Source organism: Cheilinus undulatus, linkage group 20, assembly GCF_018320785.1.
Source record: "Cheilinus undulatus linkage group 20, ASM1832078v1, whole genome shotgun sequence".
NCBI lineage: Eukaryota > Metazoa > Chordata > Actinopteri > Labriformes > Labridae > Cheilinus > Cheilinus undulatus.
The window spans coordinates 4,333,769-4,350,059 of record NC_054884.1 but is presented as its reverse complement, the minus strand read 5'-3'; the positions used below and the strand labels follow the sequence as shown (position 1 = coordinate 4,350,059).

Sequence of the window (16,291 nt, the reverse complement as noted above, 5' to 3'; positions counted from 1 at the left end):
ATAGAGGAACTGAATATAGAACAAGATTAACTGTCAGCTGTTGTATTTTCAGTGGTCTGTGAAGTGAATTTAGAGCTCCAACATCTAAAAATAGCTTTGTTGAATATCGAAACGTCATTTCCTTTACATGCCTCCATACAGGGGAAACCGGCTCAACAGTTTGAAAAAGACAAATAAAAAAGAACAATAAATCAATCATTCTGAATTACTCGGTACTTCATAACAGAATAAATAGTGCTGATAAATTTCCTTGTTAAGAATGGATTGGTTGGTCAAATCGTGTGTCCAGCTCTAAAGAATCCATAGATTGGACGTAAATCTCGTAGTGTTTTTTCTGGTATTGCAATCTCGCGATAACTTTACCCCAGTGGCGGCTGTGTGGCCCGTACCCCGGTGTCCAGTCCGAGCGGAGTCGTCCATGACGTTTGAATGAAAAACAGCGCTAATTGCCTCCACTCTAAATAGAGGAAACAATGGCTTCTGCCTTGGAGCAGTTTGTGAACAATGTGCGGCAGCTCTCCGCTCAAGGTAACGTTGCTAAACTTACCAAAGTAGGAAGTGTTAGCTTGTTAGCTACTATGCGCTATCTACTGCTTTGCTATTGCTAAGCGGCCAAACTGTCCATTGCCCTGTTTTTGCCTATCGTGTAAACACAACGTTAGAAGGATGGTCTCTACTGATGGAGTTATTTTAAAGTAACATTTGATTAACCATCAGCGCCCCGGGCCGTTAGGGATACCCGCATACATGCTAGCTTGTCAGTGATTATGTAAAAAAATATACTTTTTGTTCTGGAAGTAGACATTAATTTCCTAGGGTATGACTACCGGTGGTTCCGCCTTCGCCTCAGATGATTGGTTGATGCACTGAATAATTGAAAACGATTGGTAAAGTCATATGTCAATCCCAATTTCCTCACCACTTTGGTACCACAAGGCCTAGACAGAACATTTAACCGACCGATTTAAGTTGAAATAGTCGACCCACACCACGATGTAAACTAACAATTTAAGATAAGATATTCCCCAATTAGTCCCACAAGGGGGAATTCCAAAATTACAGCAGAAACAGTGGTGTAAACAAAGCACGCAAGAGAGTAAAAAGAGCATTCAGTTAGTACCATGAATATTACAAGGAAATATAAAAATAGTACTTATAAATTAAAAAAACATAATAGTATTCACAACTGCTGTGTACATGTTGTATAAGTTACGGATTGAATAGTGGAGATATTTATACATACATCTATATACACATATATACAGTCACAAATATATGTAACAAACGTGTACAGATTATACATATAAATGTCATTTATTGCACTGGTTGACTTGTGTCTTAGGTTTATGCTGTTGACTTTCATAGATTGGCAATTGCTGTTTTATTTATAAGAGTGTTTCTTTAAATGAATATGAATGCATATGTGTGTTAATATTAATAGTATGTATGCTAGAAATGTGTGAAGAGAAGGACTAGAAAGTTTCACTTCCGCTTTTCTCCTTGCTTTTTTCTTTCAATCACACAGGCCAGATGACTCAGTTGTGTGAGTTGATCAACAAGAGCGGGGAACTTTTGGCCAAAAATCTGTCTCATCTGGACACGGTGCTAGGAGCATTGGATATCCAGGAGCACTCCCTCGGAGTGCTGGCTGTTCTGTAAGTAGGGATTTCCTTCACCACCATTTTTATAGTTTTACACCGTTGCTTTTTTTAGCACCTGTCTTGTCGTTTCCAAACTTCCACTCCAAGCCTCTCTAGTTTCATAAAACCCCAAATTTTCCCCCAGAAGTAGGTCAGAGATCCTCTTTTCTCTTTGGCCTTATGTCTTGCAACTTGTTATACGTACAGTATATCAGTGGTTCTCAACCTTTTCAGCCTGTGACCCCCAAAATAAAGGTGCCAGAGACCGGGGACCCCCACTGCTCCTGAGGGTGGTTGAACACAGCCATGCACAATCAGGAATAGTCATGTGCAGACAAGGCTGCCCATGGGGGGGGGGGGGGGGGGGGGCATGGAGTCAGCAAAATCCTGGTTTATTGTAAAATTAAGCTGTGAAAACCATATTTTATATTTAACCTGAAAAATAACCACTCTCATCAAAGTAACAAATATTTTTTTTGTGCTGTAGTATAACGTCATCTTAAAAATGTAAATCCCTTTTCTTAAAAATGGGTAAAAAATGTGGTGGAATAGGTGGTGAAATGGAGTGTAAAAGTAGCAGAAATGGATTAGAAGTGTTAAAAATTAAATAAATGTGGCAAAAAAAGCAAAAATGGCAAAACAGGGTTAAAGTGGCAAAAAAATGGCCGCTAAATGGTAAAAGGGGATTAAGAAGTGGCAGAAATAGGTGAAAAGTGGCAAAAATATGTAGGAAAATTTGGTAAAATTGTATTTAAAGTGAGATAAATTGTTTTAAACTTGCAAAAATTGGCATTACATAGAGTGAAATGTGGTTAAAATGTGGTTACAATGGGCACAAATTGGCATAAAAAGTGGTTAAATGGAGATAATTGTGGCAATAATGGGTCAACAGAGGCAAGAATAGCTGGAAAGTGTTCAGAATTGTTTAAAATTGACAAAAATGGGTTTAGAGTGGCAAGCCTCTCTAGCCTCCAGCCTCTGGAGGATCCTACACCTTGAGGTTGGTGGGACTCCAGAGGCATCAGCAGCTTCAAATACCTGTTTGCTGCTTTGTAATGACATTTTAGCAGCTGCTCTCTTACTCCCATAAATTTGTCCATCAGAAACCTTCCTCATTATGCCTTTATCTGCACGAACTCATCTGTGCTCTGAATCAGCCACAAATTTCTTCACAGTACGATGATCACAATTAATTTTTTGTGAAATATCTCATGTTTTCCTTGTCCAAGACATTGCACTATATGAGGCTTTTTGGCAGCAGAGAGATCCTTTTTCTTTCCCATATTACTGAAACCTGTGGCCTGCTTAATAATGTGGAACAGTGCACTTTGAGGTTTTTATTTAAAAAAAAAAAAAAACGGTTATCATTATGAAGTTTGTTCAGAAACATTTGAATTATGCTCTAATGGCTGACTTGAAAAACACTCTAACTGTCATTTGCATAAATATTTTGGAAAATAAGAGAAAAATGTCATTTGCTGAATAATGTGGGAAGCGGTGTAGAGGTTGGTAATGCAGCAATTAAACCTGCCCCCCTTATTATGGTTTCAGAGACACAGCGAGTCAACGGAAATTCCTGCTGCGGTTAACAGTGAAGTTGCAGTCAACCAGACTCCTGCTGATATTTTAATATTTATATCATACATCCGTCATGTAAAACATGTATATCACATTTTTTCTGTCCTGATATAATCAATATTCTTTCCATTCGGGTTTAGAAAACACGGTCAGCTCTGAAGATAGCAACAATTAAATATGTTTTGGCTCCTAAAAGAAGCAGCATGTTAACAGGAGTAGGCCAGCGTCAAACTGCTCCAAACCCAGTCAGGGCACTTCACCTTAGCTCTTCTTCCTTCACCCCTTTAACAAGTCTAGTGCTGTTGAAGGAGTAGTTATGAATCGTGCTGGGGTAGGTAGAAGGGGCATGTAGAATGCTAGCCTAGTCTGTCGGGGGTGATAGCTAGCCATAGTCAGGGAACCTCACCTTAGCTCTGCATCTCCCACCCTCTTGCTAAGCCCATGTCTAATAAAGGTGGTTGGTCATGTGTAAGGGTAGGTAAGAAAGAGATGTCTCCATGTTGGCATGCTGGGCGGTGAGAGCTAGCGTGGTGGTGGGTCCTCTGGGACACTGGAGATCACTGTTCAGACCATCTGGATGAAAAACAGACAAAGGAGGGATCCCATTTGACAACCCTGGCAAAGTGCTGGTTTCTTGCCGCCCATCGGTCTGCACAGTTGACTTGTGGAGGCGAATAGTAATGAATCAGGGATTTCTTCACTGAGCGCCGATCCTATTTGAAGTGCACTAGTGTGTTTATTCAGAATCTTGTTATTATTATGCAGCAGCAGATTTATAATTGCATAACTGTGTTCAGTGGCTCCTCCTAAAATCACTTAACCTTTCCTGAGGAACCTCTAACAATGTTGTTTTTGCAGTGTTCACTCCACGGTCTGCTTGTTTCATCAGTGATGGCTGGAATACCATCTGCTGCTGACACTGATAATGAGCTCCTACAAGAACAAATCAAGTTTTGCTACAGCCTCATAAAATATGTGTAGAAAACTCTTGGAGCACAGATTCTACTAAGTAACACACATTTGTGAAATTACGGAAAGCTTTGACTCATTTAAACAAAAAAACATATTTGCAGCCATCATTTTATTTGTTAATTTCAGTTTACATATACACATTAAGAACACAAGTTTGTGCATGTTTTTAAAGAAAAGATTTCTCTATGCAAAGTTTGATTTTTCTGCAAGCTCATTTTATTTCAATGTGAACTCAAATTCAGGTATTGTGTGAAAACGTCATGTATACAAGTTTGGTCAAATTACACTCTACAAGTTCTCCTATATCACATCATGTATCACTTCCAAATCTTCCTCTTTATATTTTCACTGCCCCAACTAGCTGACCTTGTTGCTTTGTATGGTCTTTGTTTATATTTGTTTTGCTCTATTTTCAGATTTGTAAAGTTTTCCATGCCAAACATCCCCGACTTTGAGACACTTTTCTCCCAAGTTCAACTCTTCATCAGTACCTGCAATGGAGAGCACATTAGATATGCTACAGACACTTGTAAGTCCAGATTCCTTTCACTCCAAGATGTTTGGATGTCAGACTTTTTTATGATATTAGTATTAGAGTTCAGTGATGCATATTCAGAGAGTATGAAATGATGTCCAGGGTCAGTTTGATCTGATTAATTTGATTGGGGAAGGGTGTAGGTACATTTTGTATCTCAGCTTTGCTCTTTGACACGGAATAATGCAGGTGGAACAGCATGTCAGTCTATAAAGTATGTACAGCGGGAGATTCAAAGTATCGACAGGAACAAGCGATGAAAATGATGAAAACATGGACATATTTTAAAGCTCTGCACATGTTATACATGAAGCTTTACTTTGCAATGCCTAGTATCCCTCACATGGAGTTATTTATGAAGGTAGACAGCAACATAACTTCTGTTATGGGTTGCATCCATGCTTATTGACATGAAGCACAGTGTGGAGGCTGTGAAACATGTGCAGAACACCTTGTCCAGCTTGTCTACCTGAGGTGTATAAACACCTGTAAACTCTTAGAATGGTCACTCTGTCAGATTAAGTGATCACGGAGACATGACGGACTACACGGAGGTACAACTGACATTACACTGAGGAAAAGATGGACTCGGCTAGTTTTAATAAATAGAGAGACAGATGTACTTTACTGATGCCAAACTGGGAATTTTTAGTGTTACAGCAGCTAGTAATCAACATGTAAGCAGCAGAAGAGTAAATAGTCATTAAACACTTAGTAAACTTTGAAAACTTGACCTGAAACTTACAATATTAAGTAAATAAGAGGTATAAACGTATGTACTATTGGTAGGTTGTCTTACAATATAAAAAAGTGTGGAATAAGTGAATCAAAAAAAGAATAATAAGTATAAAAATAAAAATGAAAAATCCGTAAACACTTGGGCTTAGTGCAACAGGTAAACATGTATTGCTTGGAGGTTGTTTAGAAAGTGCAAGAAAAGTAACACAGTTTGTCCTAGTTTGTGAAAAATAAGTAGTTACTCATTTAAAGTGAAAGTAGTGTGCGATTAGAAATAAATTAACTAAATGCATTAAAAAAGATTTTGCAGTTGAATAAATTTGGTTAAGAAACACTACTGGAGCAGCACTCCACACTAAACCGGCTACTAAGGAAGGCTGTTATCAAGAATTTAACACGATATTTCTGTTGTTTCCTTTTACAGTCGCTGGTCTCTGTCACCAGCTGACAAATGCCCTTGTAGAGCGTAAACAGGTAAGATTACAGATTTACAGACCAAGAAAAAAATATCTTTTCTTGGACCCCAAATCAACCAGTGATCATTGTTTTTGTTCGATGCTTTAGTAATGGTATTTTTTTATAAAACCTAGTTAGTCTGATGGTTCTAGAAAATGACCGATTACTGATTTTTTGCATATTTATCACACTTAAATGTTTGGGATCATCAAACCAATTTTAATAGCTCACAAAGACAACCCAAGTAAATACAAAATGCAGTTTCTAAATGAGGATTTTATTTTTTATTTTTTATTTTTCTATCTGGCCCTGTGTGTAAAATTAATTACCCCCTTGTTAAATCATGAATTAACTGTGATTAACCACAGTTCTTGGAAAGCTGAGTTCAGTTTCACTGACCACACCCAGGCCCGATTATCGCCAGATTTGCTGAATGAAGAAATTCCTTAAATAGAAGCTGTCAGACAAAGAGAAGTAGGCTACAAGATCTCAGAAAGAAACACATCATGCCACCATCCAAAGAGATTGAAGAACAAATGAGAAACAAAGTGATTGAAATCTATCAGTCTGGAAAAGGTTACAAAGACATTTCCAAGGCTTTGGGACTCCAGCAAACCACGGTCAGAGCCATTATCCACAATTGGAGAAAACTGTGAACAGTGGTGAACCTTCTCAGGAGTGGTCGGCCAACCAAAATGACTTCAAGAGTGCAACGCCGACTCATCAAGGAGGTCACTAAAGAGCCCAGGACCACATCCAAAGACCTGCAGGCCTCACTGGGCTCAGTTAAGGTCAGAGTTCATGACTCAACCATCAGAAAGACACTAGGCAACAATGGCATCATGGGAGAGTTCCAAGGCCAAAACCACTGCTGACAAAAAAGAGCACAAAGGCTCGTCTCACATTTGCCAAGAAACATCCTGATGATCCCCAAGACTTCTGGAGAAATATTCTGTGGACTGACCAGACAAAAGTTGAACTTTCTGGAAGGTGTGCGGCCCGTTACATCTGGAGTAAAAATAACACCGCATTTGATAAAAAGAACATCATGCCAACAGTCAAACATGGTGGTGGCAATGTGATGGTCTGGGGCTGCTTTGCTGCTTCAGGACCTGGACCACTTGCTGTGATTGATGGAACAATGAATTCTCCTGTCTACCAGAAAATCCTGAAGGCCAACGTCCGGCCATCAGTTCATGACCTCAAGCTAAAGCGCTCTTGGGTTATGAAGCAGGACAACAACCCAAACATACCAGCAAGTCCATCTCTGAATGACTCAAAATAAACCAGAATGAAGGTTTCGGAGTGGTCTAGTCAAAGTCTGGACTTAACTCCAACTGAGATGCTGTGGTGTGACCTTAAACGGGCAGTTCATGCTGGAAAACCCTCCAGTATGGCTGAGTTAAAACAATTCTGCAAAGAAGAGTGGGACAACATTCCTCCTCAGCGATGAGAAAGACTCATCACCAGTTATCACAAACACTTGATTTCAGTTATTGCTGCCAAGGGTGGAACAACCAGTTATTAGGCTCAGGGGACAGTTACTTTTTCACACAGGGCCAAAGAGGGTTGGATTTTTTACCCCCTTAATAAATAAAATCATCATTCAGAAACAGCACTTTGTATTTACTTGAGTTGTCTTTGTGAGATATTAAAATTGGTTTGATGATCTGAAACATTTGAGTGTGATAAATGTGCAAAAAAATATCAGGAATCAGAAAGGGGACGAATGCTTTTTCATGACACTGTATATTAAAACAGCTTTATAATCTAAATAACACTTGACAGAGTATCCCCTCATTTTACTTTTACAATAGAATCATATTTTTGTTTATATTTTTCAGATTAAAGTGTACTTCTCAGTTTATGATGTTTTAAATTATGTAATTTTGTTAAAGCCTTTGAATATTTAAACCCCTGGAAAAGGCAATTTATACCCCAGTGATTTAGTCTTTAAAATGTTAACGTTAAGCTTGTCTTGCTTGATATTTATAGACTTTTGTATGTATTTGTCACTAAAGCTGCCACTGATTACTGTGAATCTTTCCTTCTCTGACAGCCATTGAGAGGTGTTGTTATCCTAAAACAGGCAATAGACAAAATGCAAATGAACACAAACCAACTTACCTCGGTTCATGCAGACCTGTGTCAGGTGAGTAACTTTCCCACAGCATACTGTACTGTGCCTCAACCTGTAATCTATTTAGCTTCAGTATTTGTTATCAACGCCAAAGTTACCCACCCTTTTCCCTAATGATTCCCAGACCCTCCTCCTAAAAAATACTTAACAAGATACTTTAAAGATTTGTTCAGTAATTCAAACAGGCAGTTTTTTGTTCAGTATGTCTAATAAGCCTCAGAGTGATCCTCACTGCATGCCTTTTCCTTTGTAGCTGTGTTTGTTGGCTAAGTGCTTTAAGCCAGCCCTACCCTTTTTGGAGTTGGACATGATGGACATCTGCAAAGAGAACGGAGCTTACGATGCAAAGCACTTTTTATGCTACTATTACTATGGTGGAATGATCTACACAGGACTCAAAAACTTTGAAAGAGCACTGTATTTTTATGAACAGGTACTGTATTCCAGCACATTTAATATAATTAGATCCTGTCTTTAGAAATTGGTTGCTCATATCACTAATAACTCTTTTGTGGTGTGCCGGCTCTACTACTTTTATCCTAACTTTCAAAAAAATGCTCTTTTCCCAGGCAATAACCACTCCAGCTATGGCTGTGAGTCACATCATGTTGGAATCCTACAAGAAGTACATCTTGGTGTCACTCATTCTCCATGGCAAAGTGCAGCCACTGCCCAAATACACCTCACAAATAGTGGGAAGGTTCATCAAAGTAAGAACCCATTATTTCCATTATTTTGGGCCTTGAGCCAAAACCTTATTTCAAAAACTTATTTTAAAACAGTAAGACCTCCTGAATATTGCTTCTCCCTTACTGACCAATCACAATCACAAGCTGATATCAGCTTTGTGAACAGAAATGGTGGATGAAATAGACACTGGCAAGAAGCATCCTGAAACTGAGGTAACAGTAGCGGTGGCCACGGACCTTAAAGCATCCAACATTACTAGAACGCTTTAAAATGTGCATCACTTCATCCCAGCCAGATGTTAACTCAACATGACGTCAGAGTTAATCCTGGTCGAGGACAATCAGTGATAGATCATGCCCTCATGTTTAATCATGAGTCATTTTCTCTTTCTTTTAGTTCAAGTCTGCAGTATTTATGTAGTTGGAAATGATGTCATGGTTAACAGCACAGGGGGGGAAAGCCAAGGTTATTATAGTTAATGAAAACTTGCTAAATAACTAAAACTAAAATGTGAAAATCATTTTAGTTAACTGAAACTAAATAGAGTCAGCTTTACCAAATAATGAAAACTAAAAACCTCTACAATGCACTTACAAAACTAACTGAAATAAAATTAGAGACAAAATATCCTTAGTTTTAAGATCTTTACACACTGGGTCTGTTATTTTCAGATCCGTAATCCAAAAAACGTCACACACTCAGACCTTGTACGCTGAATCTGATGTGTTTTTATTGGCCTTCACTGCAAAAATTTATAAAATGTGGCAAATTGTTTCGTACTTGGAGCCTGTGGCTCCATCACTTCTTTAAAACCCTGCTGATCCATCCTGACAGAGAGCTTCATACAGCAAACACTGCGTCATAGCGCTGAGCCAAGTTGGAGAGATGGAGAACAACTTTTTAATTCTGTCTCTGTTATGGCCTGTGAGTAGGCTACAACTTATACCTTTATCTGTTATATTTCTGGCTGATATCCACATAAAACACCTGCAAACTACGGTGTTTAAAGGACGGTTTCGGTGTGGGAGAGGGAGGGGTTGGGCGGGGCTGAGCCAGCGAGAGAGGATAAAGCAACAGGCACTGATCTGAATCATCAATCACCCATCTGTTATATTTCCATGGTTGATATACACATAATAAATGAGCAAACGGTGGTGTTTCAGTGTGAGAGAGAGAGGAGGGGTCTGGCGGGGTTGAGCAAGGGAGGAGGAAGAAGCAGGCATTGTTTTGAATCATCGGTCACCCATTTAAATGACTTGGACTGATGCGAAATTTTGCATAAAATGGAGCCTGTTGCAGAAAACATGATTTGGACAACATGAGCTTGATTTTCTTTTTTAACGTGTGAAAAATTTGGATGAAAAAACAGACTCAGTGTGCAAAGGCCTTTAGTCTTTGTCACATCCATACTGACTGGCACCTACACCTAAATCTGGGGAATAAAATGCCCTGATTTGATTGGTTAAGACTTCACACAGTGGTAGTTTATGTATGGAGTTGTAGTCAAACATCAACTTTAAATAAATAAATAATAAGTTGAGAGTAATAAGTTGGATATGTTTTTAAAAATGTGTGATATTCCCTCAGCCCTGGCATGTATCTGAAAAAACACTAAAACTAATACAAAATAAACTAAAAAGCAGCATTTTTGCAAAATAAAAACTAAACTAACAATCCCACAGTAAAAACTGATTAAAACTAAACTTAAATTGAACACATAAAGTGAAAATAAAATAAAAAGTAATGAAAAATCCAATTCTCTGAATGTTTTTTTTAATCACTTTATCATATATAAACATGGGTAGTTATGCAGTTGTGTAGTGGTTCTTTTATTTATTTGCCTTTCTTTTGTCCTTATGTTTGTCTGTTTTTTGCTTTTTAAGCCCCTGAGCAATGCATACCACGAGTTAGCTCAGGTTTACTCCACCAACAACCCAGCTGAGCTGCGCAACCTGGTCAGTAAACACAGCGAGACCTTCGCACGAGACAACAACACAGGCTTAGTCAAACAATGCCTGTCCTCCCTCTACAAGAAGAACATACAGAGGCTAACAAAGGTGGGTGAGCCTCCTGGTTTGTTTATTTTCTCTTTCAATGTTAAAAGAAAAGTGGCAGAGAAAGAGAATAGCCTTGCATTTGCATGTTGAGGAACGCTTATAGACTGTTAGACTATTTGTCTTTCACAAAGAGGAGGACGTTGTGTCTTTGGGTGTTCCTTTCAAACCTTTTCATGATTCTTTTACCTGCTACCAACTAACCTGCCTACCTGTGGAATACTTAAGGTATTTTTGAGCATTCCACAGATTTCCCAGTCTTTTCCAAGTGGATGGAAACTCAAAACATTTTAGTCCCATTCCCAAGTCCTTATAGTTTAGCCTTTACTTTTAGGCAAAACAATTATTTTCTTCTTCCAAGTAATTCAATTGACTTCATTATCAACTTGATATCAATGTAAAAACTTATCTTAATGGGCAACAAATACATTAACTCCTTCAGTTACAGTGAAGGAAAATGAACATACCTCTCTGACTTTATCTCTGCTTTTATTTTTATGGATTATATGAACAGTGTAGAAATATGATGGATCTTGAATTTGTTGCAGTCCAGCACCAACATTTTAGTCTTGTAGTCTCCTTGACGAAAACTTAACTGTCAGGTTTTTATCAAACATCAATTTTTTTCTCATCTGAGTCTTAACTTCATTGTGGATAAAAGGTGGTCGAACATTTAGTCATAGTTTTAGTCCATGAAATGAACACTGCATCCCAACTTTTTTGGAATTGAGGTTTGCATTTTCCACTTTGTATACTACTGGTGAGTAGGGCTGAAGATATCCCAAAAACTGCATTAATAGCTTTCTTTAAAGGTAACTCTGCCAGATAAATGCAGTGCCTTTTGCTGATCACACATAAAAACTGTTACTTTGTATTATTTGGCTCTTAAAGTAATTTTCTAACTTCAAATCTAAACTTCCTCATCTTACACTGGGTCCAGCCTTGATGGCCATTTCGACTCAAACGTAGACAAAAAGAGAGAACATGGAGAGAGAAGCAACAGATTTCTTCATAAGCTTTAGAAATCAACCTGTTGTTTAGAATTGTGTTACTTGTAATCTACATCAGCCATTACTAACAGTGTTAACGATAGGTTAATTCTACATGATAAACCCTGGAATAATTACTAATCAAAGCTGTGTTGAGCTGCTTGTAGCTAACACATCAATTTACAGTTGTCGCTTTAAATAAACAGTCAGCGGTACATCTGTTACATTAATGCCACAGTGATAATGAGCACTGGGTCACATGCTCCTGGTACTAGGAATACACTAATTTTAAATCTGTGATAAAAACATATGCTTCAAGTGTCATGCAAGTGTTTCTGTGAATGCACTGCAGCAATGTCACCTGCAGCCTCTAAGTTTTTACATGCAGGAAACTCAGACTCTGCATGCAGTGTTTTTAATTTTGGCTTTTTTGCCTTTATTAGACTGGACAGCTGAAGAGTGACAGGATATCTGGGGGGGGCATGCTCCAAACAGAGACTGGGAATTAATTCCACAACCAGTGTGTCAAGGACTGTAACCTCAACATGTGGGTGCACGCTCTACCAACTGAGCTAACCTGGCACCCTCATGTGCATTGTTAGATCTCTGACAAATGATTGTAAAATCAGACGGATTTCTATTGTAGATTAGGTCATAGGTCATGTGACTGACATCTCATTTCTGATTGTAATCTAAATAGATTTCTTGCCAAACAAAGTGGTTATTCTTATATTTTAGAGGGCTGGATGAGATCCTGTCTCTTACAGTAGTGGATTGGATTGATTATTTAAATCTCCAGACAGGCCGATTGATTTTGACCCAATGTAAAGTTATTTTTGTGTGTTTATTGTTAACTGTTGTACACACAGTCCATGTTTATACAGTTAAATAGTCTGGACTAAATCACTTCCTCTCCTGCTAAACCCTGAACTCAAGTCTAAAAAATGTCTTTTAAGGAAGCTAAATCTTTTATCTGTTTCCTTTGAGTTTTGAGTGCAGTTGTCGAGTTTGAGCCAAATCACAGGAAAAATACGAAGTATATAGTATAAGCTGGTGAAGACATGGGGTGGTGTGCTATTCCAGCTTGTAATAATAATAATAATAATAATAAATTTATTTATAAAGCGCTTTCAGTCAAAGTGCTGTACATAGAGATAAAATCAACTTGACAATAGAAACATCACAGAATCCACATATACAAACATACTGAGACAATACAAACAGATATCAGTAAAACAAACAATTTAAGACTCGTGTAAATTGTACAGGAAATCTGAGCAGCAGAAAAATGAAACATAAGCTCTTTTTTTGCATGAAAAGAAACAATAGTTGATTGGATATAGGCTTCAATTTTTAAATATGCTGGAGGGGTCTTCTGAGCCATTTGCAAGTGTGCAACTTGTAATTGTTAATATTTTAATGTCCAGGACACTGGACGCTGTACATTTTAGTTGCCAAATTTAAAGGTCCAACAAATTTTGACTCTTAGCAGATATATTTTTGTAAACACTTAAATCTGATTCTCTCTTTCATCTGCCTCCTACAGACCTTCCTGACGCTCTCTTTGCAAGACATGGCCAGTCGAGTTCAACTTTCAGGCCCCCAGGAAGCCGAGAAATACGTCTTACACATGGTGAGTCAGTACAGGAAGTCCATAAGGGGTGTCCATATTTTATCACATTAATACTAAATAGTAGCACCAGTGGAGGATGACTTTGCATTGTTTTCTATTGCCAAAACTGGGTAAAGTCGTCCACACCCTCCAGTATCTCTGCAGGGTTATAATGCTTCTGGAATTTTCTATCGATGCAGAATCTGACTGGATTTGCATGTCTGCCTCTTTTCTTGAATGAACTTGGTTTTGCCTGAGATCCCTCTTGTTTCTTCTGTTGCTTCTGGGCAGATTGAAGATGGTGAAATCTACGCTAGTATTAACCAAAAGGACGGCATGGTCTGCTTTCATGACAACCCAGAAAAATACAACAACCCAGCGATGCTTCACAAAATAGACCAAGAGGTGAGAAAGTACCCAGGAGCTTTATCACATACAATGTTATTTATGAATAGAATGTGTTTGTTTCTATAACTGCTGTGATTTATGTCATTCTCCTTTAGATGTTGAAATGTATAGAGCTTGATGAGAAACTTAAGTCTATGGATCAAGAAATCACAGTAAACCCTCAGTTTGTGCAAAAGGTAAGCTCATTGAAAGTAGCATTTTTTTATTTGATTTTGTATTAAAGCAGGTTGTTTATGTGTTTTGGTTCTGTTATACAAGGAATGTGAACATGGTTAAAGATCCACAAAAGATGGCTTTTATAATGTTTAGTTGTTAAAAAAAAGCTGAGACGGTCTTTAACTGTATATAATGAAGATCAAAAAATCAATACAGCACTTCTCATCGTAGTGGGCAGAGGAATTCATTCTTAAAAAGATCACTGGCACTGGTTACTTTTAAATGATCCTGAAACATAAAGCCATGTTTGTGCAGTGCGATTCTGTTTCAGTCAGCTGTTTGGATGATAACGATAATCTTATTTTTCCAGAGTATGGGATCGCAGGAGGACGATGTTGGCAGCAAAACATCCAGCTACTCCTGAGGGCCTGAACAGAAACATTTTTGCAGCCATCAACACGTTCTTCCCAGGATGAGTAGCGTTGTTTTTAAGAGGAAGATACACATTTTGTTGCTAAAGGACATTGGTCAACAAAAATTAAACTGTATGGATGATTATACTTTTGTTTTTTCTGTCCTCTGGTGTAAAGAATAACAATATTTCCCCACAGAAAAAGATAAAAAAAAGATAATTTTGTGAATGTTTAATTTATCAATGTTCAGGTCAGGGTGCCACTGCTACATCAACAGAAACCACAAAAATAAAAACTGAACTTTTGGTTCCAGTCATTTGTGTTATTAAGCTCACTGTTTGTTTGGGATGTGCTGCATGATGGTTGTCAAAGTGGGCATTACACTCACACACCAAAAAACAGAAATACATTTGAAAAATATATGCTGGCAATGAAAGAATGTGTGATATTCTACATCTGTCAAGACTGCAATGATAGTTTCCCTCTGACCCCTCCTTGCTTAAATGTAGATAACATTAATTGAAATTCTGGATATGTCCATGACCAATTCAGGCACAATGGAGGAGTTTCCAACAGATGGCGCACTATTTTGTTTTATTTTTTTTAGAAAAGACTCCGTAGAGGTCGCTGCAGCACTGTATAAAAACGTTTTGGCAGCAACAGATGGAACCGAACTGTCATGTCCTATTAAAGAATATTGAGCCTTGTGGTTGTGAATGCATTTGTTAATAAATTCTTTACTAATCTAGTTTTGAGCTCCAAGTCTTTGTGACAACGCTCATACATATGAGAAGGTGAATTTTCATCATTATCTACCCTGAGCTTTCAAAGTGCAGCATTGTTTACTATTAAAATGTTTTTTTAAGGGGGTTAGGATGCAGTCATAGAGCCGGATGTTAGCAGGAAATTTACAGGACTTACAGGCAGCCCTCGCCTCTTATTGGTTCACGTTATATTGATGGTTCTTACAGTGCTTTAGAATAATCTTTGTAATTTAGGAGGGTAATTATGTGTTTTTTTTTACTGTCCATGCAGCTTTTTCTGCTCCTTTTTTGATCCAAAAACATAGAAGGGTCTGTGTAGTTGATTTTTAAAGTTTTGGTACTTAAGGCTATTCTCTTCAGTTAAAAGTAACAGCAGAGGTTCATATTTAACATCAGACATCTCCCTTTCTCATACATGGAGGGAAGGATGCTCAACTTTCTTCTTCTCTGTCTGATCAGCTGTAGATACACACAGGTGACTTACATGACCTCTATGAGTAATGGAAGTTAGAGGAGATATTCCACTAGTTTATCACACTCTTGACTTTGGCCATTATACAGAACAGGTAGGATCACATGATGTGTTCAACGGAGGATGCTGGTGATTTTACCAGAGGTGGCTGGCATCATAAAGAGCTGATTGAGGCAAAAAAAAAAAATCATTTTTGTAAAAAATGGCCAGAGGTTTACAGAAAGGATAAGTGCTCAGCCAAGAAGTCCCTAAACCCAGTTAAATCCAAACAATTTGCTTCGAGAAGCCAACTGTCACTTCACCAGGGTGGTTCGAGTGGGAACACTTACTGAAAAGAATCAAACTTTGAAAAAAAAAAGAATAAACAGAATAAATCCAAATTTTAAAAATCAAAATTGGGGGAAAAAATAAAAATGTAAAAAATATTGGGTACCACAGATAAATTTGGCAAATATCACCTTCCTGTGTATTTGACCCAGGTATGGACGTGTGAGCAAGGCTCAGTGCTCAGAACTGAGACTCTGGCTCCACCTAGTGGACGTTTAAAATCACTACATGCACGTTTCAATGGAGCCAAGATAATGGCAGAAGAAATTTAAAATTGAATTCAAACGAAATACAAGAATAAGGCTATTTTCTATAAGAAGTGGCAAATAAATCAATGACATCAGAAG

The 16,291-nt window shown here is 38.0% G+C and overlaps 1 protein-coding gene across 1 annotated transcript; it reads left to right on the top strand.

Moving 5' to 3' along the window:
• The first annotated feature begins 343 nt into the window (after positions 1 to 343).
• Positions 344 to 14,697, top strand: cops3 (COP9 signalosome subunit 3). Its single transcript, XM_041815491.1, has 12 exons — positions 344 to 528; positions 1,526 to 1,655; positions 4,607 to 4,719; positions 5,888 to 5,937; positions 7,979 to 8,071; positions 8,313 to 8,492; positions 8,629 to 8,769; positions 10,633 to 10,806; positions 13,339 to 13,425; positions 13,696 to 13,809; positions 13,908 to 13,988; positions 14,339 to 14,697. Exons 1-12 carry the CDS (start codon positions 474 to 476, stop codon positions 14,390 to 14,392), a joined length of 1,272 nt encoding a protein of 423 aa, XP_041671425.1. The 5' UTR covers positions 344 to 473; the 3' UTR covers positions 14,393 to 14,697.
• Positions 14,698 to 16,291: the final 1,594 nt, after the last annotated feature.